General features: G+C 46.8%; 1 protein-coding gene across 1 annotated transcript in view; it reads right to left on the bottom strand.

Annotated features, from left to right (window-relative positions):
- The window catches only part of LOC137654760 (serine/arginine repetitive matrix protein 2-like), a 119,520-nt gene that overhangs the window by 84,403 nt on the left and 13,390 nt on the right, over window positions 1-21,727 (bottom strand). The window contains exon 2 of the mRNA XM_068388695.1: window positions 7,575-7,760. Within this exon, the coding sequence (XP_068244796.1) occupies window positions 7,575-7,760 (186 nt within the window). The remainder of the gene's footprint in view (window positions 1-7,574; window positions 7,761-21,727) is intronic.

The raw sequence follows: 21,727 nt of genomic DNA, 5'->3' as shown, positions 1-21,727 counted from the left end.
ACGCTGGGGTCTTGACTTGTGGTGAAAAGGATCGACGATACCCTGTGTAACGATTCTTCCCTGGGAGAAAACTACTTTAACTGATAGAAGTAAGGCAATGCCTAACCCTACCATGTGCCCTGAAGGGATTGATGCTATTCCTTAGATTAGCATTAGTCTGGTGAATGTTAATCAATGGTTAACAGCTGGGTATCATGGTTACTGTGCAGTTGGAGAGTGCTCGGAAGTAATCATCTGTCGACAAGCAGCTGATTAGGGTTGTCGATCGTTTGCCGATCACTTTAGTGGGTTGGTGTGATGGCAAACGTCCAGTAGCAAGAAGTGTTGTATACCTTCTGATATAGGGATCCACGGCCAGAGGATGACTAGTAAGTCCGAGTCAAGAACTGCTGGCAAATTGTCGATGATCAGCACGCTAGCAATCGGAGATCGTTAGTAATTGGAGAGACTAGAGGTCAATGATCAGAGAGAGATGAGCTAGCAATTGGCGATCTGGTGATCGGCGAGCAAGCGATCAGCAAACAGTGATCTAGCCATCAGTCAGTTGATGATTTCTTGTTTGCTGACGGAGGTACTGTCAAGAAAAAACTCCAGAAGAGACAGAGACCAAGGGTTCTCTGTGAGGAGTCTCGACCGATGCGTTTGATTCCCCTTGGAAGATGGGATCTTCGGGATCTTGAACCCTTCTGTGAAGCCTCTTCCCTCTTTTCCCGGCGGCCATGCTGTTATGCGTTTGTGGGGCGAGGAATGCGGCAATGGTGACCTGTCAAAAAGTTTTTAATCTTTTTGCCTACTGCGTGAGTGTGCAGAAGAGTACTGGAGTGATGGCACACAGGATGATGCTGGTGCTCAGTTTCTGCTGAAGCGCAGCTTTCAGCGAATGGGCAGAAGAGCGTGTGGAGAGCAGGCAAATGCTGGTGTGCAGGTGAGCGCTGGCTCTTTGGCTAAGCTGGTGCATTGGATCTGAGACCGCAACTGCGCAGGAGAGAGCTGGATCTGAGAGCGCAGAAGAGCGCTGGTGAACAGGAAAGCGCTGGCGCATTGGCGAGCAATAGATCTGAGAGCGCCCGTGCGCTGGCACGCAGTAAGGCACTGTGTAGCGTTTTGTGCAGTCTCCCTAGAATGCGCAGAAGCGCATGACCGGTTGCGCAAGGGAGGGTGCCTGGGCACACGATTGCGGGTGAGAACTCGCACGTAGGAGTTCTGGCAAGCGGGCAGAAGGCTGCTGTTGCATGCGGAAGCAATGGTGAGCAGGTAAACGCTGGTGCACAGAGATCGTTGGCGCGCAGGACAACAATAGTGCGCATGCTCGGAAGACTGCTGGCGCGCAGGAGAGCGCTGTCGCGTAGGACAACGATGGTGCACGAGGAAACAACGGAGCGCAGGCGAACGCTGGTGCGCAGGAATCGTTGGCGCGTAGGACAACGATGGCGCAAGCGTGCGGGAGGGTGATGGAGCGCAGTAGAATGCTGGTGCCCAGGTGCAGAAGATCGTTGGCGAGCAGGAGACCAAAGTTGTGTTGCGCCGGTGATCGTAGGTTGGTTGGTGCACCGGCAAACGTTGCTCTTTGTGGCGAGGTTGCGCTGGTGGGTCGGTATGTCAGCTGGTAGGACGATCAGGAACTGGGATGTGTCCTTTGGAAGGGCGAACATCCACCGATTGGGATCGCGAACGATCCACAGAAGAGTCCAGGACCGAAGTCCAAGGACTAGCTGCGGCACAAGGTTGCGCTGGTAGGTCGGCAGGTCAGCTGGTAGGACGATCAGGAACTGGGATGTGCCCTTTGGAAGGGCGAACATCCAATGTAACATCGCCAGGAGAAGGTTCGGGAACCGATGACGCAGTAGCAGTCCTCCGAAGAGGAGTCTCTATGAGTGGCACCTCTCGCGAACGAGAGAAGTGATCACTTTGCAGGAGAGACTTGCCTAAGACTATGCTCCTCCCCCGAAGGAAGGGAGACTCAGCAAGGGGGGGTTAGAGTCTAGGCGAAGACAGCAACAGCAGTCGGAGTCGATGAAGTGATGAAGATGCAGGAAGTTTTCCCTCGGAAGGAAGAAACAACCTCACACCTGGGGAGGAAACTCTCCTTCAAAAGGGAAAGTTGTCCAACCCCTGGAGGCGAACCTCCTGGTAGCGTTCTAAGATGATCTGACGAGAGCGCTACCTGAGAAAGCGTAGCCAGAGCTAGTTCCTCGAAGATGAAGTGCTGATCAGGTCTTGCCACGGGCGTACTTCTAAGAGAAGGGATGACGCCCATGATGACGTTCTCTGAGGGACGGCAGTGACAGCAGATTCCCCAGGCCTGAACAGAAGAAAATTGCATCGCTGAGGAAAAATGAAATAAATTATGCAACAGAAAATTCCCTAGGGAGGAACACCTAGTCCGCGACAGGAAGAGGGACCACCGAGGGAACAAACATGAAATAACTATTGTGCCCTCCCTTCCCCAGTCGATATCCACGGGAGAAGGGGAGCGGATAGTAACTGTAATAAAACAAGAATTACAAGTATTTAAAATCAGCTAAAAATATTCACTAATCGGAAGAACCACTGATCCTCCAAAGGGAAGTGTACCCCACAGAGAAGAAGCTGAAAAGTTAAAATTATAACAATTATAATTCTAATTAAATAATTGAGAAAAACAATCGAAAGCGCAACCTAACCCGCGAATGGGAAAGGTGCTCCCCCCATTAGTACACTGTCGGAGCCCCATGAAACGTGAACGGTCTTGAAAAGAGAAAAACCGTAGTCAATCTCTGAGAGGCCACACTCCCTTTGCTCAGTAATCCATGTTTCCCGTAGGAAGAGGGAAAGGCGAAGATAACAGTTGAACGAGGAGGGTCCAAACGATAACGATTCCCCTGCGGCGGCGGCCGAGTTAACGGTGGGTTATATGCCGACGGGAAGACCGATGGACAAGGGGGGGAGAGGTCAGAAGGGAAGGTTCCCTGGCCTTGTGCAAGTGTCTTGAGAACCTGTCGTATATGTATCACACGCACAGCAAGGAAACTTACAACATTTCTATACATATATATACAGTATACATAAACATTAAGAGTGTTTCATATATATATACATACAGTATAAGAAAAAGTAAGTTAAAAGACAACAATAAATGGCAGTCCAGAATAGGCGAGGAGGAAGAGCGGATACAACCGCTCTCCATCCGAGCCAAAAGTAAAGTGAGCTAAATCACCGGTGTCAGAGTGGGAGTGGTAGCAAGCTAACCCACAACCCCCGCTAACTAGCGGTGTGGGTAGTTAACCCTCACTAAATTCTAATGGCTCGTCATTTCAGCTTCGCAGAAAGTAATATCCCAATTAATAGCGTGGTTTGTATTCCAGTTACGGAACAAATGTTGTTTAAGGTTGAAAAATAATGAAGTTGGAATTTTACATAACATTTCTGATAACCTGATCACTTTCTTATTCGGTAACAAAAAAATGACAAACATTTTCATAAGAGTGTTTTTTAAAAAAGGTTCAACTCCACGCAACATTAATTTTTCACATTTGTATTGAATACAGCCCATGAAATGGACTCGATGCCCGGAACGGAGAACTGCCCAAGGATCAACCTTCAAGAACTGCCAACTACCCCAAATGGTTCTGTTGGCAACAACCCCACTAGTGGTGAGCTGGGGACTTGTCCATCCTAGCGGGAACTTCTGCAGCCTCAACTCCTTTGTCCAGAGGGGTAGTCTTCTCAAACAAAAGGTGGCATGGTGACTCGCTCCTTAGACTGTTGGAGTCTGCAGAAGGTAGCAAGCGGCTCCGTCGAGGTCTAGAGGTAAAAGCTACCTGATAGTCATTCTGAGTTGTTGAAGAAACACATCCATGTGGAGGTTCCATTAGTTTATGTGGTTGAGCAGTGATAGCAGCACGGTCAGGACGTGAATCTCTGATATATAATGGCATTGTAACAAGGCCGGGTTAATTGGGGGGTAAGAAAGGTCCCATGTGGTACGAGTAGTGCTTTCACACTGCTACTATAGGCTGTAAGTAAAGGGGTCACGCTCTATTTCTTTACATTTTTCTGTTATTATTCCACAAAATTTAACTGTTTTGAAATCCAGGCTACAGCCTATTATGTGGTGTGTACCAAACTGCAAAGAGACTTACCGAAATGAACTGAAAGTACTGTATGTATTTTCCTTCACAAATGCTGACAAAGAAAAACCCAAGTGATTGCACGTTATCAGGAGAGCCTAATATGTTCCTAACTAAAATAGTAGGGGAAGTACTATATCTATTGTTGTTATAATCATAATTGCATTACATTGTTCATGTGGTATTGGTCACAGAATATCAGCCTCTTGTATAAGGATTTAATTTAAAGATTACCAAACTGTTTACAAAATTACTTGGGTATTCACACTTCTTTCCCTTTCTACTCACTCACTCACTCTCTCTATAATATCATCATGCATTTAAACACTTTTCAGGTGACACAGTTATACTTCAAATCTGGTGATACTGAATCTGACACATCCTTCTTCGATAAGACAATTGGGAAGAACCTCACAGCTAAGAGAATTGCAAAAATTAATAGTAAATAATTTAAAAATACACCCGTCAAATACTTCAAGTAGAGAAAATGTATCCTACAGCAAGATCATGCGATTGTGGGTGATTGTCGAAGATAATATTAAATAGTTTTAAATTACCGGAAATGTTTATTAATGTTAAAGTTTTATTTTTTCAAATTCAATTTTTTTTCGGTATGCAAGCGTAGCTTGGAATCAGTGGGTCTTGGAATTAGGCTACTGAAAAGGGAAAGTTCTATTTTAATTTTATTACTTCTTTTCTGTCCAATTTTTCTTAGCCGGATTATTCAAAGTCGTCTCCTTTTGGGGTGTATGATCTCTTAATTTTTCTATGAGGATTATCAGCTGTAAACTGTAACGAGAAACAAAGTCTATGCATAGTGAGTGGTGTGTGACAGAAAGAAGGGTTGAGGATGGCCAAGTGTCCCGTCTCCATATCAATCGACCTACTCATGCCGACTTCTTCCCCCACTGACCAGGCCTGTACTTGAGATGGCCTTGATTGTAGCCACTGCGCAGAGGGATACACTCACTTGCTAGAATGGTGTCAGCGCGCGAAGGAATGGTAGCGTGTACAGATATGTTAGCCTCTGTATGCTAAGGAGTTGTGGTACATGTTGCTAGTATGCATGGAATTAACACATAGGAAGCAACGGTTGTTACATTAGCTCTGCGAGTCTTGTTTGGAACTAGAAGGAGCGATGATACTTGGACAATTCGGTTTAACCGAAGCTGTGGTTGTGGACGCTACCGAAGCAGTCTGGTCATCGTCAACATAAGTGGTTAGGAAATTTTTGGATGAACCCTGAGAATTCTTAGGAGTAATGACGTGGAACCCTGGCTGTAAGAGGCAAACCGGACTTCTAAGAACGAGTGGCAGAAAGATATTGATCTTCTAACAGGGATGCGTAGGTACGAGGGGAAAAGGCAGTCTTAAATCGTGAGGGAACGAGGGGAGACGTTCGACATTTTACCGAGCGATGCCTCAAAGAGCAATAAGTCATGCTGCAGATGCTCCGACACAAAGGGATAAAGGCTCACCACCCAGCATGCTAGTGGGAGGTGAAAGAGATCTGTGCAAATCAGAGTAATCAGACACCAAGGATACTGACTCGGGATCACTTGGCCTATGGGGTAATAGCATATTCACAAAATTATAACCAATAATTAAAAGTAATTCATGGTCATTATCCTTGATCCAACTTGGAGACAACACTAAATTACTCAAATATTTCAAAACTATCCTTACTCTCTCAATCATTCCAAAAATGATGAGATACTAGTATATCAAAAAGAAAGGATCTGAATAATAATAACGGGTCCCACGTTAGTGCTCTCTACTCTCGTAAGTGTGAGAGGAAGCAGCAGGATATTCTCTTTCCGAACTAGAATCTCCCAGACGAAAAAGCCCATTCTGAGGCCGAGTACTCGGAGCCTTTGTTATAAGGCTTGCATCTACATCGCCTTTCAGATGGCACATCATTTGCATGGTGGCGGGAATAGCTTGAGGAAAAGTGGGTGAAGGTTTCGCGGGGTCATTTTCCTCTCTCTTTTCTGAAAGAAGCACTTAAAAGGAAAATAGTAAAATATAATTATGGTAGTCAACCGGAATTGACTAACATAAAGCATAACTAGTGTTAACGGCTGCAAGTGTAGGTGCATGAGAAAACTGCACGATCAGGTCGCGACCCTAGGGAAGCAACTAAATGTAATCGCTATATAGGTCATATGGGTGATAATATATTCATAAAATTTTTCCGCAGGATAAAAACTGCACGATCAGGTCACGGGTCCCTAGGCAAGCAACAAAATGCAATCCCTATGCCCTATGGGTAATGTGTTAATTTGGAAATAAAATTGTCTGAAATTAAAAAAAGAAAAAAAAAGAAAAATTGATAATAAATCAGGCTATATATCAGTTTGATGAGATCTGTGTTATGGTATGGATAAGAGTCATGGTATGACAATGAAACAATATTTAACAGATTTTGTAGATTTGAGAACAAAGCCCTCAGAGGTAAGACAGGATTAGAAATGAAACTATAGAAGAGATTACTCGAGAGCCATGTGTGGATGAGATCGTCATGAGGTGTAGATAGACGATTTGGGCATGCTCTTCGCACTCCCCAAGAGAGATTAGTTCACCTAATTTTTAACTGGGCTCCAAGAGGAACTAGAAGAGTTGGAAGACCAAGGCATACATGGCTGAGGACTGAAGCATGAAGTAGATGATGAATGGAGAATTTTTTATTTATAAGCTCAAGATAGAGAGAAAACTGGCGAAATATCATCAAGGCCCTTTGCGTCAATAGGCGTAAGAGGAGGAGAAGATGGAGATGATGACTACCTATATATGTATAAATTATTAGCGGTCATTTTCAGTTACCCTGGCCACTAAGGGCTCTGGAAAAAGAGCACAGCTCACCAGTGGAGTGGCCTCGTAGCCTAATACATAGTTGCCAGTTAGGCACCTTTTTCCTTTCTGGTCGGAGAGAATCGACACAGGAGTATCCCAATACAAATGACTCGGAAGTTTGTATCCGCATAAGAATAAATAGATGTTCTCCCAGCTTAAAATGCAATACAGAAGGTCCTCAGCTTACAAACTTATTAAGTACCAAGAGGATGTTTGTAAGTCGATTTTTGCTAAGTTTTGGTCTACGGTAGGCCCAACCTGAATCCAATGCCTATGATTTCCAGTTACAAAAGTCAACAAATAGTAGGGTTTCATATGAATTAGATATCAGGTTATCCCAAATGTTGTTTTGCCCGCTATTAATTGATATAATATTGTTTTATTATAGTATTTCTTTATTTTATCTCTCTTATTTTTAGTTGGGCTTGTGTTTGTATCTCCGAAGGTTTTAAAGATAGGGACCTTCTGTATTTAGATTTTCCAAAATTCTAAACAGAGGTTGTGAGTTGTGCCCCTTAAGGGTTGTAAATAATGGTAATGCGATACCTAGCCACCACACCATACCTAACTCGGACAACTCCTCTCACGATAAAACGTAGGAAACGAACTTACATGGAAATGCCGATATGAACGGCTCCTGTCGCCGTGGTGGGATTTGTTAATATTTTTATAACTGGAAGATTGAGGGGGTTCTCGAGATGGAGAAATTTCAGCTTCATTGACCTTTTTGGTTAGCAGAGCTTGAATTCGTAACTCTGCAATCTCGTCGTCACTGTTGCCACCGTGACTATCGTCATCCTGCAAAAACAGAGGAACAGAAGAATAAAAATACTATACAGTACAGAACTGTACAATACTTACAGACAAAGCTATAAAGAAAATAATTTTGATGATAAAATCATTTCAATATCTACTCGGAAGTTACAATATAATTTTCTTTGGTGGGAGAGCGTCTTAATTACAAAATAAATAGACAGACCTTACTATTCGCAGAGATTAGAAACACAAGACACCAGCGATTGTTTAAAAACTTGAATCATCAATGTCAAACCTATCTCTTTATGTAACAGGGAGAATTTTTTGTGGAACTAAGCAATGAGAGAATACTATACATAAAAGTAATAGTCTACTCTTGTTATCCACTATTAATCAAAGACATTGGCAGTGTATGCCAAAATCACGCATACAAAACAAATTTTCCCAAACAATGCATGGTAAGTCTGGCTAATGTGGACCCAAGTCCCCAACTATTTTCCTATTTCAAAAAAACTGTATTTTACTTGAAATAAATAACTGTATTAATTATGCATTTCTATATTTAATAACCCTGAGTTTATGAATGAAATTAACATCACTAAACTGCTTTGTAAATTGCGATGAGCAATTCATGGATTCATGTCGGTGATGGAAACAAACAAAAACATTGCCTTTGATTTCATCAGCTGATCACACACTCTCTCTCTCTCTCTCTCTCTCTCTCTCTCTCTCTCTCTCTCTCTCTCTCTCTCTCTCTCTCTCTCTCTCTCTCTCTCATGTACCATACAACAAATACATAAAGCAGATTAAACAAAAATCTTTGTTTCCTTAAAAGCGTCAAAATAAATTTATTCTTTGCTTAAATCTACATTCGATAGTAGGCTAGGCTTAAAACATGGCATTCGATTTTGTCAGCCGATAGCCGACAACCTAACGTATGTGTATTGAAAGTCTAAAATAAATTACATGGTTTTCAATGTAAACTGAGCTTCATACAAGATTTTTTTTTAGTACTTCTCTGCTATCAATTTAAGGTATATTTTAACAACAGCTATAATCAATCATTGTATATCTTTGTGTCATCAGCTGATCTCAAGGTAACTACTAAGAATATGTTCGCATGTAAACAGAGTATTGTCGATATAATTTCCTAACATATACCCTATTATTTGTCGATTTTTAAACAACTTTCACATTTTGACTTACAGTCTTTTGTAATTTTTAACATGCTGCTATAAAGTATTATTTGCCGATTTCTAATCCAAAATTTTAAGCTTTGACAATTTTCCGCGGTTAAGAAATTTGGTATAAAATTTCTAAAATTTGTTCCTAAGCGAATACAAACTCTCTTTATTTTACTAGGGAGGCTTCCTTAGGTGAGAGGAAGCCCTAGTCTCTCCTCTAGTGCGCATCTCCCACTTCAGTCTTCTTTGTGTAGAAGCATATTATGATGTAAAAAAAAAAAACAAAAAAACCTTTACATATCCAGTGTACTTATAGCAATTTTGGTATGAAGTGTGATACGTAAATTGTTACAACACGCACCCACTAGTTGCATCTGCTTCAGACTTACAGTGTAGAACTTCATACATAATGGTTGGTGGTAGTATGCTAATACCTTTTTTTTCATTTTTGTGTTAGTGTATTCACAGTTCATGAGTATTATTATCAATTAATGTACTGAACAGTACTTTATACAACATACTATACTTTACAGTAGTAATGTTGATATAGGGTACGTGTGTGGTGAGTCAGATGCGTGTGAGTTGACCTCCCGAAAACAGCGAATACTTACGAGTGTTACCATAGTTAATTAAGCTGTACTGTAGTGATAGTACTGTACATACATTGCAGTAATATACACTACGGTATCAGTGTGTGTTGTTAGATAGGAACAACAGTGTTTTGTTGTTATTGTATTAAACAAACTTATAAGTGTGACGAATGGCGATGACTCGTTAGGTCTACTGTCACGTTACCGTATACGTACGTAGTACATGTGTACACGTACTGTACACTTCTATGGCAACATTCAGGTGCTGCACGTACACTGGGACGCATGACACGTTCCTTTCAATTTTTTAGTGGATGCTTCTCCGCTAACTTGTGGGAGAAAGTACAGTAGGTGTGGATTGTTTGTGGAACTACTGTATTGACGCACCAATACTCTAGCATTATCATCAAGTTGATAAGACAATCTGTTAATCTTTCTGTAAAAAATAAAAGATTTTTTCCTGCAAGACAACACCTCAATTGGGAGAGGAAAATACTGTGGGACCCTGTGGGGGTAATAGATTGGGCTGTGAATAATGTTTCACTAATTCCCTCTAAGAGAAACTGTACCTGTAATAAAATATTTGGCATAAACTACTGTGTAACATGTGGACAGGCAAAACTTCTTGAGTAGAGGAGAAATCTCTCAGATCTCCTATATCTGAAATAAAGAGCTGATTACACGAGCTCAGTAAACTCATTATTTGTGTCCAATAACACAGGATTGGATACATTCAGATCAGGGCTAGCAAAGAAGGGCATGGCTTCTTTACTCTTTGAAGTTGAAAAGATGTTTAAAATAAAAAGTATAAACCACATTAATTAAATATAACAAATTTGGAAATAATTTTTATTTTTCCTAATATACAAACCTGGAGCTATTTATAGGGTGTATACTTTCGGCGCAGCTGAAAGACGAGCCATGATAATTCTAGTGTAGGATAACTACCCCATCCGCTAGTTAGTGGGTGGGGGTGGGGTAGACTGGCTACCCCGCTCACTCATACCTTTCGGCTGAGTAACCACTTTGCTTTTTGGCAGGACTTCTCGGGGGACAGGGTGGCAGGCCAATTTGTATAAATAGCTCCAGGTTTGTATGTTAGGAAAAATACAAATTATTTCCAAATTTGTTATTTGTTCCGACACAGATACAAACCTTCGCTATTCATAGGGTGATTTACTCTTAGGAGGAAGGAAGTCCTCACCAACTAGCCTTGGTCATGACCCGGGCTCCTCTCTATTTCGATCTGTGATCGATAGTAGAAGGGACCCTACCCTCGCTAAAATCAAGTGCTAATATGAGGTAATGCAATGATAGCGGCCTGAAGAAGCTTGTGTGTGAGTGGAACTAACAGTGTGGCTTGTCTTTAACATAGGAACTCGAGTACCGAACCTATTGTTCTTAAAGACTTACTCAATACCCTCCCTCTAAAAGGTATTGGGGACATGACTAAGTATTCTTCTATACTTAAGAGGCACAAGGGAAATGGGTCTTACCTGCAGCGAGGTGAGGTCAGCTATGCTGAGGCTTGCAGAGCTGTTTTCCCCAGAGGGAAGAAGGTGAAAGGAATAAAGGAGCCAGGCATTCTTACTCATTCACCCCAGACTAATCCGGGTAGCCTCAGCCCTCAACCCTCTGCTACTTGTCCATCAAGGAGCCTGAGATGCTTAGACCATTTGTTGTGTGACCACCACAGGACCAATGGAAAAGGTCTCCATGTTCTTGTGGGTTACGTCTTTGCAGGTAGTGGGCCGTGAAGGTCGATTGATGCTTCCACATGCCCACTTAAAGTATCTGCACCACAGAGTAGTTTCTTGAACGCCAGGGACGTTACGAGCTCTGGGTCTTGGGATGGAGGAGAGTCTAGATTAAGAGTAACCTAAATTGCCTTCTGATCCCATAGGGGAAGGAAACCCTTGAGGTCCTCCTCTTGACCTTCCCCGTGCTGGTCAACAGTGCTGACACACGGGGGCGAGCTGGTATCGTTCTTTTAAGGTAACCCCACAGACTCCTCACTGGGTAAAACCCCAGTTGATGGGTTTCCGGTACACTCGGATTTGAGTCTTGGCAATCCACTCAGGGACGCCGCTGAGGATTACTTCTCCCCGTCTCCTAGGGTAGGAGACATCAGAGGTTGGATCATGCAACACACTAACTCTCTTGGTCAAAAGCCCAAGTGAGTAGAAAGGGTGTCTTCCGTGTAAGGAAGCGATCTGCTGTGCTGCTGGGCCTATGGTTCGTAGAGAGGGGCCTTCAGAGACTGAAGGACCCGAACTGCGTTCCCAGGAGGAGGTCGAGATCCGACGGGGCACAAGTTACCTCACACTTGCATAAGTAAAGGCATCGATGGGAGAGAATCCCCTTCCACGACATCAGTCACAAAGGATCGAACACTTCGCCTGGAAGACCGACGCTGGAAAGTGTCTGAGGTGCCTAGACATCTTTCCCGTAACCTGTTGCGAAAGGCCTCTCTGAGAGGGGTGGTGAAGGATCGTCCCAGGCGTGAAGTCGAAGCAAAGCTACGGTCTAGGAAAGTGTTAGCATGTGGCTGCTTGGAAGATCGTACCGTGGAGGAAGATCCCTCGGAACTCCGTCAGGAGCTGTAGAAGGTCCGGGAACCATTCTGCGGGTTGCCATAGCGAAGCTATTGGAGCTCCGTCAGGAGCTGCAGAAGGTCTGGGAACCATTCTGCGGGATGCCATAGCAAAGCTATTGGAGTCATTGATAAGATCTTGCCTATCCTGACTTGGCTGAGGACTTTTTCACCAGACCGAATGGGGGGGGGGGGGGGGGGGAACAAGGCACACCTCTAGGCCGCCCCACCGATTTTGGAATACATCTTGTTTGAGGGCCTGGGGAACAGTCGAGTGGGAACCTGAAGATCAGGGCTGCTGCGAGCATAACCACAGTCGGGGACCCCACAAAGTTAAGACTTTGTTGGATACAGGATGATTCCAAGACACTAGTAGCCCCCTATCTGGGTGGTTTTACAAGCACATTCCTATACCAGGAATGATGCGAGCAAATGGGGGCAACTAGTTGTCCTCTGTCCATCTGAGGCTTCGAACTGCTAGATGGTTCTCTAAGAGAGGTGAATGCTGGTACCTTTCTGAATCGGGCTAACGGACGAGGATGGAATGGTGTGGCATATGGCCCACCCCCTCTCTCTTTTGATGCATTAAAGAGAGCATCAGATCCAGAGGGAAGACAAGAAGACAGGCCTCTTTGCAGAAGCTCTCGTCTGCCACCCATCATACGCGGATTGTCCAGCGGTGAGGGGGGGGGGAGTGCAAAGCAATAAACACATCTCAAGATGATGTCGAGACGTGTAACTAATTGCACGTCCTTGCAACGAAGGGGAACAGCCTGTTCTCCCTCCATCTACCACTAATCCAGTGTGGTTGGCTGAATAAGACCGATACCAAACGGTAAACCAGTTAATCAGTACAGCTTACGTTATAATAGCGAATCTCGATAGAGATTGTTTTCCGGACAAGACTGTATGGTAAACACCGAACGCATCCAACCAAACCCAAGAGGGGATTGAGACGTATCTTCAATCTATTGTTGGGTGGGTAAAAAGCATAAGTTTACTACGGAGTAGTAACACCGAACTGTGCGCATGACAAGCATACATGTGTAGTTCGACTTAAAAGTCGTGTCCGGAACTCAGTTGGAGAAAGTTCGTAACGGAGGTTTCTCCTTCTTAGGAAAAAAAAACCTCCGTACTTCTCCGTCTCGGATCGGTAAACTAGCCATTATATTAAATGTTCCCTAGCCAAAGCCTTTGTAGGAGACTAAGACTTCCGATCGGGGGAAAGGAAAAAATGCCTATAAGGAGGCAGAACGTAAATGCCGTATGTCTGGTTACAGGAAAGTAGCCAAGTAATATACTGAATAACCTGGTTTCAGTAAGGGATATAAATATACAACTCAATAGAACGGAGTTCTAATGGGAAGATGTATATAGCCCTTATTGGCAGAAAGATCGCTTGTCCGCATAAATGTACTTGTCCATTTGCGCTGGCGAATGTGTACTCTCTGCCTCTAGGAAACGTTTGCAACGAATCCGGTTGCGGGAATAATGTATGTATGACGAATCGCAACATTATTGCCGAAAGAATATTGATCGTTGACTAACTGTAATATTTTCTTGAATGAGAGCGAACATGTTCTCAAACAAAATATACAGTTATAGAGGCGATCATTTCCCCATTAGTTTACCGCTCCTCTTTATGCGAGGGGCTAGCCAGTGTTCATTACACAGAAACGGATGTCTGTTTACCTGTGGGCGGGGTTTGAAACGTTCGTAAATGTAATGAACAGATGCCCACGCTGTTGCTATCGTTCTTTAACGTCAGCTAACAATGTTCCTACGGGACTAATTGTTCGAAACAATAACCCTGTAAGGATAGAATAAAAAGTCTCGGAAGCCTATCCTGTAAACAGGCAAGTCGTTATACCCAGGGTACAATGACAGGGGAGGGTGCCTCCATCAAACGGTAGAACCGAGTTTAAGACAATAACCTTGTGGTTTTGTCTTGGCTAGAGTGCATGCTCCAGGAAGGCTTACGACCTTTATGAAGTTTAACAAAAACCATTGAAGTTTTGTAAAAACTTCTCAGGAACTAGTCTCCCGCAAAAAGGGTGAAGTCTCGTATGTGGGGGTTTGCTTCTAGGCCAGACATAATTGCCATCGACCGCTTACTCAAGGGGTTGCCATCGAACGCTTTCTCGCTAGGCCTGCCAGGGGAAATGAACTGCAATGTAAAGAATTTTTCATTCCCCGCTCATTTCCATCTGCTAACCAAACCACTCGAAGTGGGAAGGTGGAGGAAAGATGACGGTGGTTCGTTCGAAAACGAAAGGATTGGTGCTGGCGAAACCAGACTAGCTGATATAGTAATCAGCTGGGAGTGTAGAGTGATGTATCAAGTCACATGTTTGGAAGACCCATCCCGTAGAGGGGGGGTCGACCATAGAGTTTTCAGAAAACTCTGGATAAGAACTTCGGGGTTCAGAATCTCTTTGTGAATTCCTTTCTCACGACCTTAAGGGATGTTGTGCCGAGAACCTGCAGGAACTCTGTCGCTGATTCCTGATGGAATTTCCAGGAATCGTGTTACGTGACCAGGACCCAAAGAAACTGTGTCATAGTTACCTGTAGAGATTCGTAAACCCTTAGGCAGTAGGCATCCCTCTGTCAGAGTAAAACTCTTGATGACGATGGGCGCGCGCGAACAATTCACAGGACGAAAGTTCGAAAACTCTTGTCATGAGAGTAAACCTCTTGTGCACTCGTGAACACTTCGCGCAACGAGAGTGTGAAGTTCCCCTTGCAGGAGGAACATCAAGTTGAAGGTTGACAGTGAATGGTACCTCGTAATGAGGGCAGCTCACGAGCTACCACATGGAGCACAGGATAACGAACAGGGTGGCCGTAGCACTCGGCCTTGTGTTCTACGTAGCTGTTACCTGTGAAAAAAGGAAGATCTTATCAATTACAATTCATGCTCCGTTGCACAAAATACACTATTTGGGAAATAAGTCACCTTCCTTGTAAGATAATTCCTCAATAGGGAGCTGAACTGTTATACACTTTAAGTAATGAAACAAACACACGGCAGTGTTGAGAACCTGCCGACCATCAGTCGCAGGGTAGGGCGGCAATAACAACTCCCTTACGGCGGAGGCAGTTGGATACGATGTCAACAGCAATTAAGTTACACGTATCTAACAACGTATACAGTATTTCCATTTATAAATATATACAATCATATATATATAAGATAAATGAAAACACATGAAAAACAAAAAATAAAAATAAAAAAATACAAAAAACATCAAGGCAAGTCTTTGCGGGAGAGAAAGGCAGCATGTCCGTCCTCTACCGAGCAAAAAAGTAAAGGGTTACTCAGCAGAGAGGTGTGAGTGAGCGGGGTAGCCAGTCTACCCCACCCCCCACCCGCTAACTAGCGGATGGGGTAGTTATCCCTCACTAAAATTATCATGGCTCATCTTTCTGCTGTGCCGAAAGTATACACCCTATAAATAGCGAAGGTTTGTATCTGTGTCGGAACAAATATTATATATATAAACGAAAGGAGCCTTCTTCTACCTTTAGATATCTTCACAAAAGTGAGGGTGCTACCTTGTGAACCTCACAAGTGGAATTCACATAAAACCTTTTGCCCCTTTCTATATGAAGGATTGGCATTAAGTTCTCTACATCCCCAGAAGGTGCTGCATGGGCAACCTTCAAGACCTAGTTCAACGTTCATCTGAAAAAGTCACAATCTAAGACCGAAGAACACAAACATTGGGTTGCAACGACAACCAATAACGAAGCGACGAGTGATGCTAGCATTGCCTCGCCGATGCATGGAAGTGCAGTGCAACCATACATTGTTGCCATGCTCACCAGTTTTCTTCGACATGGTCGGAACAAAAGTGTGCCAAGATATTACCCGTTGAAATGGCGTGGGTTTGTATCCGCATAGAAATAAATATTTGATATATACTGTACTGTAGTCTGATAATGAGATACGGAAGACAAGTCTGACATTCGAACAATGTCAAGATACTCGCCCACGCAGCTACAAAAGTAGTGCAACCTGTGCCACTTACCAGAACAGAGAAGCATGGAGATAATGGTAAATTGATGGCAAAGCCAGACATAGCAGAGCATAGACCAAGTAACTGAATAAGGTTAATTTGGCAGATTAAAAAACCAGTACTCTATAAACGCTTAAGAAAATGGGTTATTTTTACTACTGCACGTAAGCTATGAACGACTCCTGAAAAAAATGGGATAGAAAAATTCAATTTCTATGCGTAAGGAAGGCCACTCGCTCTGCAAAGGCTCCAGTGTTTTGAACGTTTAAGACTATATCTGACAGGAACTCGGTTTCTTATTTAGGATAGTTGTTCCCTCTACTATACTGTACTCCAAAAAACTACCAAGTTTCAATAAGTTAGTATTAATAACAAAATTAAACTGGTATAGGGTATTTACAAGTGTTTTGAATGTTAGAACAATAGCTATCAGAAACCAAGTTTTGTTTAGTTATTGTAGTAAACCCACATAACTCAAAAAATTATGACTTTCCCCCAGTTACAGCCCAAAGCACCATAAAATACACTTTGTTCCGTAACAGAAATACAAACCACGCTATTTACATGGGGTTTTACTTTCGGCGTAGCTGAAATGACGAGCCATTAGAATTTTAACGAGGGTTAATTACCCCCGCGCTAGTTAGCAAGGGGGTAGGGGAGTGGTAGCTAGCTACCCCTCACCCCTCACACACCGGTGAACTGCTTCACTTCACTTTTGGCTTGGGCGATGAGCAGACGTCTCTGCTTCGCCCTCGCATTATTGACAGCCTTAATTTTATTTTGCTTTTTCTTTTAGATTGTGTGCTTGAAGTTGGCCTCATCCTTCCTTCCTATCATGCGGAAGTGCCCTGGACTCCCCGACCGCCCTTGCGGAACGTTCATGTCGGCGGTCGAGACAGACCCTAACTCCTTACGTCTGCAGTGTCGAGGTCAACGGTGTGAAAGGGATAATACCTGTAGTGAGTGCAGGGAGTGGCCTACCTCCCAGTGGGAGAGGTTTGCCCGGCGGCGTAAGAAGAAGTCTAAGCGTGACCGTTCTCCTTCAAGGGTTGCCTTGAAGAAGGAAGGTTCCAAGGACTCTTCTTCCGCCGCCCGAACCTCCTCCGAAGCTCCCACTCGATCAGTCTCTCGCGAGAGGCCGGCGAGTGGTAGCGCAGGCCCTTCTTTTGTTTCCCAATCTCGGGGTTCGGGAGAGGGCGTTGCCTCCTATAGCGAGGCAGCTCCCCCTCCTACTCCAGGGGAGGGCATTGATCTTGTTGATGACCATGTTGCTAACGATGATTTCTTACAGCTTTGGGCTTCCTTGGGGCTTAAGGGCTCACCCTCCAGGGAAGCCCTGTTTGACCTGATCCAGTTGGGTGCAGCTGTCAAACAGTCGCCGGTAATAGCAGAGGTAGATCCTCGGTCTATTGTCAACGTTGTTGTGGCAGAGGCTTCCGACGGGTCCGGTCAGACCCCTGCTGCGGTTGGGGATGTTGCTGAAGGCTCAGTTCCCCTCTCCGAACATCCTTCGGGAGGAGCTGGGTCCAACGATCTCTCCTGCGGGTGACTATCCCCCTCGGGGGAGTGCACTGACAGAGACTCCTCTTCGGAGGACAGACGATGGTGTTGCTGTGCCTCGAGGTCGTCTTCGCCGTAAGGCTCGCCCTCCTCTTCGCCGGAGAGGCCTTCTTACAACGGCGCCTCTTCGGTTCTTCGCCTTCGACGTCCCCCGCCGAGGATCCTCCACGACGAGAGCAGACCGTTGCAGCTGCATCGCTTGACCTCTCCGCAGATCGTTCGCGATCTCCGACGCCTGCCAGACCTTCCAGTCTTCCATCGCCATTCCTGGACGCTGATGCGCAGTGGGCGCCTACACACCCCGTTGTCCAACGGGCACCGGTCCCTTCGGGGCAAGAGGGCTTATCCCACAACGTGGTTGAGTCCCTCAAGCGCCAGGTCCTAGAGGTTCCTTAGCTAGCGCACAGGCGCTCACAGGTTCCTCTGGACTCGCAGCGCCCGGACGATCTCCTGCTGAGTCTCGCCGTAGATCTCCTGCGCGCTAGCGCTCTCCTGTGCTACAGAGACCTCCTGTGCGCCAGCGTTCTCCAGCTCACCAGCGCACTTCTGCTCCTGCTGCGCGCAATGCGCTCCATCGGTCTCTTGAGCGTCCACGATCTCCTGCTCGTCAGCGCGCAATGCGCTCCGTCGGTCTCTTGAGCGTCCACGCACTTCTGTTCCTGCTGCGCGCAATGCGCTCCATCGGTCTCTTGAGCGCCCTGTTCCAGATGCGCGCCAACATTCGCCCGCGCGCCCACGATCTCCGGATCTGGGCGCAGGCAAGGACATTATCCCTCTGCCTCCTCGCCTATGCGCCAGCCATCGCGCGCACTTCTAAGACAGCCCGAGTTCCTGCGCAGCGTGCCAACGAAATGTCTCCTGAGCCCGCCCACGAGCGTTCGCCTTTGCGCGCATCCTAGCCCTCTGGTCCTGCGCCTCAGTTGGTTCCTTCTGAACGCGCAACTGCGCGCCAACGTTATCCTGCGCGCCAGCGATCTCCTACGCGCCCGCGCGATCCCTCGCCTGCGCGCAAACGCTCTCCTACGCGCCAGATCGCCACAGGTTTCTGACACGCCCACGCGCTAATTCGCCTGTGCGTAGTCGATCGCCTGTTCGCGCTACGCGCCATAGCTCGCCAACGCGCCACCGATCGCCTACGCGCCATCGTTCTCCCGACCGCCAGCGCTCGCCCTTACAACCACGCGCACTCATGCGCACCTTCGCCTGCGCGCTCCCTCGCCTTCATCTCCGCGCGAACCAGCGGTTCTACCATCGCGCGAGCGCCAGTGCGACCTCGCCAGCGATTCACGCCGGGTTTCGCAGCGCGCCCAACCGTGCGAGTCTTCGGGGACGCGTGCTTCCAGGAGCAGGAAGAATCTTCGGAGAGGTCTACGCAACATTCTTCTTTTCAGGCAGGCCCCGTAGTATCCACTCCTAAGGATCAGCCAATCCCCTTCCCTCCAGCGGGTGTTGCTGACACTGCGTCGGTCAGCCGCCAGCCCTGGTTCGGGTCCCTGATCAAAGCGGTCGTGCAGGCTATGAAGCCGGCCCTCGCTGATCTGGGACTGAAACCAACGACACCCCCGTCCCCGCTGAAGAGAAGGAGAGTGGACTTCGTGGTAACTTCTCCTAGGGTTAAGCTGGCTCCCAAAAAGTCCGTCAGGAAGGCCCCTTCCCCCTTGCAGACACTTTCTCCTTCCCCTGTGGACAAAGCCTTTCCGTCCTCAGGAGAATCCAGCGAGGTGAGGCGTTCTCCCACGGCACAAATGGGAGGAACCCCACCTCGAGGAAGAGAACCGTCTCGCGTGGAGAAGAGCCCCCAGGCTTCTTTGCTTGAGTCCTGTATCCCCCCTGGAGGGAGCCTAAGGACTCGAAGACTGCTCCTAAGTCTTCTACCCGGATTCGACCAGAGCTAACGAGACCCCAGGAGAACGTCCACGTATCTACCCAAGTAGAGCTACTGGGGACAGGAGACCTTGATGCCAGCCCACAAAGAGGAGAGCAGCACGAGTCGGAGCATGCCTTCTGGCAGGTCCTGAGTCTAATGAGGCAACTCAACGGATTCAAGGACCCCGAGACCGCCGCCCGCGAAGGCAAGGATACGGTCCTGGGCCAAGTCTACGGTACCCAGAAACTCCCAAAGGCCAGCGCGGCTCTGCCCTGGTCCCAGGGAGTGAAGAGTGCCAGAGACAAGGTTGAGGGCCAGCTCGCCTCCTCCAGCCGTTCCTCTGCCGGGAACAAACTCCATCCCCCTCCTCGTGTACAACAGAAGAGGCACTTCGAGATCATGGGGGAGTCTTGTTTAGCTCTTCCCCTCCACCACTCTGCGGAAGAGCTCTCTAGGGGAATTTCTCTCGAGAAACTCTCCGCCCGGCAGGTGACATTCTCGGCTACGGAGATCCTAAGCCAGGAGAAGGTTGCGAAGTGTGCCATGCAGGCCACTTCGTGGCTGGGGTCTCTGGGCATCCTGTTGCGATCCGAGGAGTTGTCCAAGGAGAGCACCAGGAAGGCCCTTGAGACTTTACTCCTCTCGGGCATGCGCTCCATCGAGTTTTTAGCTCACCAAGTTTCGAACTTGTGGGCAAACTCAATCCTAAAAACGTTGTGATGCCGTGACCGAGAGGTTCCACTCGAAAGTCCCAGCCGTGGATGTCGGCAAGCTCAGACACTCCTCCATCCTTGGATAGAGTTTGTTAGAGCCCAAGGATGTGGAACGGACAGCTGAGAGGTGGAGGAAGTCGAATCAAGATTCGCTCCTCCAAAGGGCCCTTACATCTCAGCCCTACAAGCCTCCAGCTCCTCAACAACAACATCAGCAGCCTCGTCACTCTAGGACATCGAGACACGCTCCGGCAGCAAAGGCAAAGGTGTCTAAGCAGCAGCCCTTTCCTGTCAAGGACAGGAAAGGCGGAAAGTCCTCCAGGGGAGGTAAGAATCCTAGGGGGAGCGGCCGAGGCCGTAAACGCTAGGATTGGAAATCCCCCTGCATGTCCACCAGTGGGGGGATGCCTACAAAGTTGCGCGGACAGGTGGCAGCAACTCGGGGGCGATTCCTGGACAATCTCTGTGATCAACCAAGGATACCGCGTCCCGTTCTTAACATCTCTCCCACCCCTGACAGCGAATCCAGTGTCGTTGAGCTCCTATGCCATGGGATCGGTAGAGGGGCTAGCCCTTCGGGCAGAAGTCGAGACCATGGTCAAGAAGGATGCTCTCCAGGAGGTCGTCGACGGCTCCCCAGGCTTCTTTAGTCGACTCTTTCTTGTAAGGAAGGCGTCTGGAGGCTGGAGACCTGTCATCGACCTCTCAGCTCTGAACAAGTTTGTCAAGCAAACTCCGTTCAGCATGGAGACAGCAGACACGGTCAGACTGGAGACAGCAGACACGGTCAGACTTGCAGTGAGACCGCAAGACTTCATGTACACTCTGGATTTGAAGGACGCGTACTTCCAGATCCCAGTCCATCCGTCTTCCAGGAAGTACTTGAGATTCAGCCTAGACAACAAGATCTACCAGTTCAAGGTGCTGTGTTTCGGTCTCTCCAAAGTACCTCAGGTGTTCACCAGAGTGTTCACCCTGATATCTTCGTGGGCACACAGGATCGGCATCCGTCTCCTCCGCTATCTGGACGACTGGCTGATCCTGGCAGACTCTGAGTCGACCCTTCTTCGAAACAGAGACAAGCTTCTGGGACTTTGCCAAGATCTAGGGATCATGGTAAATCTCGAGAAGTCTTCTCTGCTTCCAACTCAGCGACTGGTATATCTAGGCATGATATTAGACACCAATCTCCACAAAGCCTTTCCATCAGACGACAGGATAGCAAGGCTGAGGAGGGTCGCAAGACCTTTCCTCGGACGAGAGGAGCTTCCAGCCCAATCTTGGTTATGTCTCCTAGGTCACCTGGCCTCCCTGGCCCGTCTAGTTCCGAACGGCCGCCTCAAGATGAGATCCCTGCAATGGCGGCTCAAGTCCCAGTGGAATCAAGGCAACGATTCCCCGGACACTCTGGTCCCTATGGGACCCGCGGAACGTACGGACCTGCAGTGGTGGCTGACCGATGACACCTTCGAAAGGGAGT

This window comes from Palaemon carinicauda, chromosome 15 (genome assembly GCF_036898095.1).
Source record: "Palaemon carinicauda isolate YSFRI2023 chromosome 15, ASM3689809v2, whole genome shotgun sequence".
In the NCBI taxonomy this organism is placed as follows: domain Eukaryota; kingdom Metazoa; phylum Arthropoda; class Malacostraca; order Decapoda; family Palaemonidae; genus Palaemon; species Palaemon carinicauda.
The sequence above is the reverse complement of the archived record's forward strand: the minus strand, read 5'-3'. Positions and strand labels throughout refer to the sequence as shown.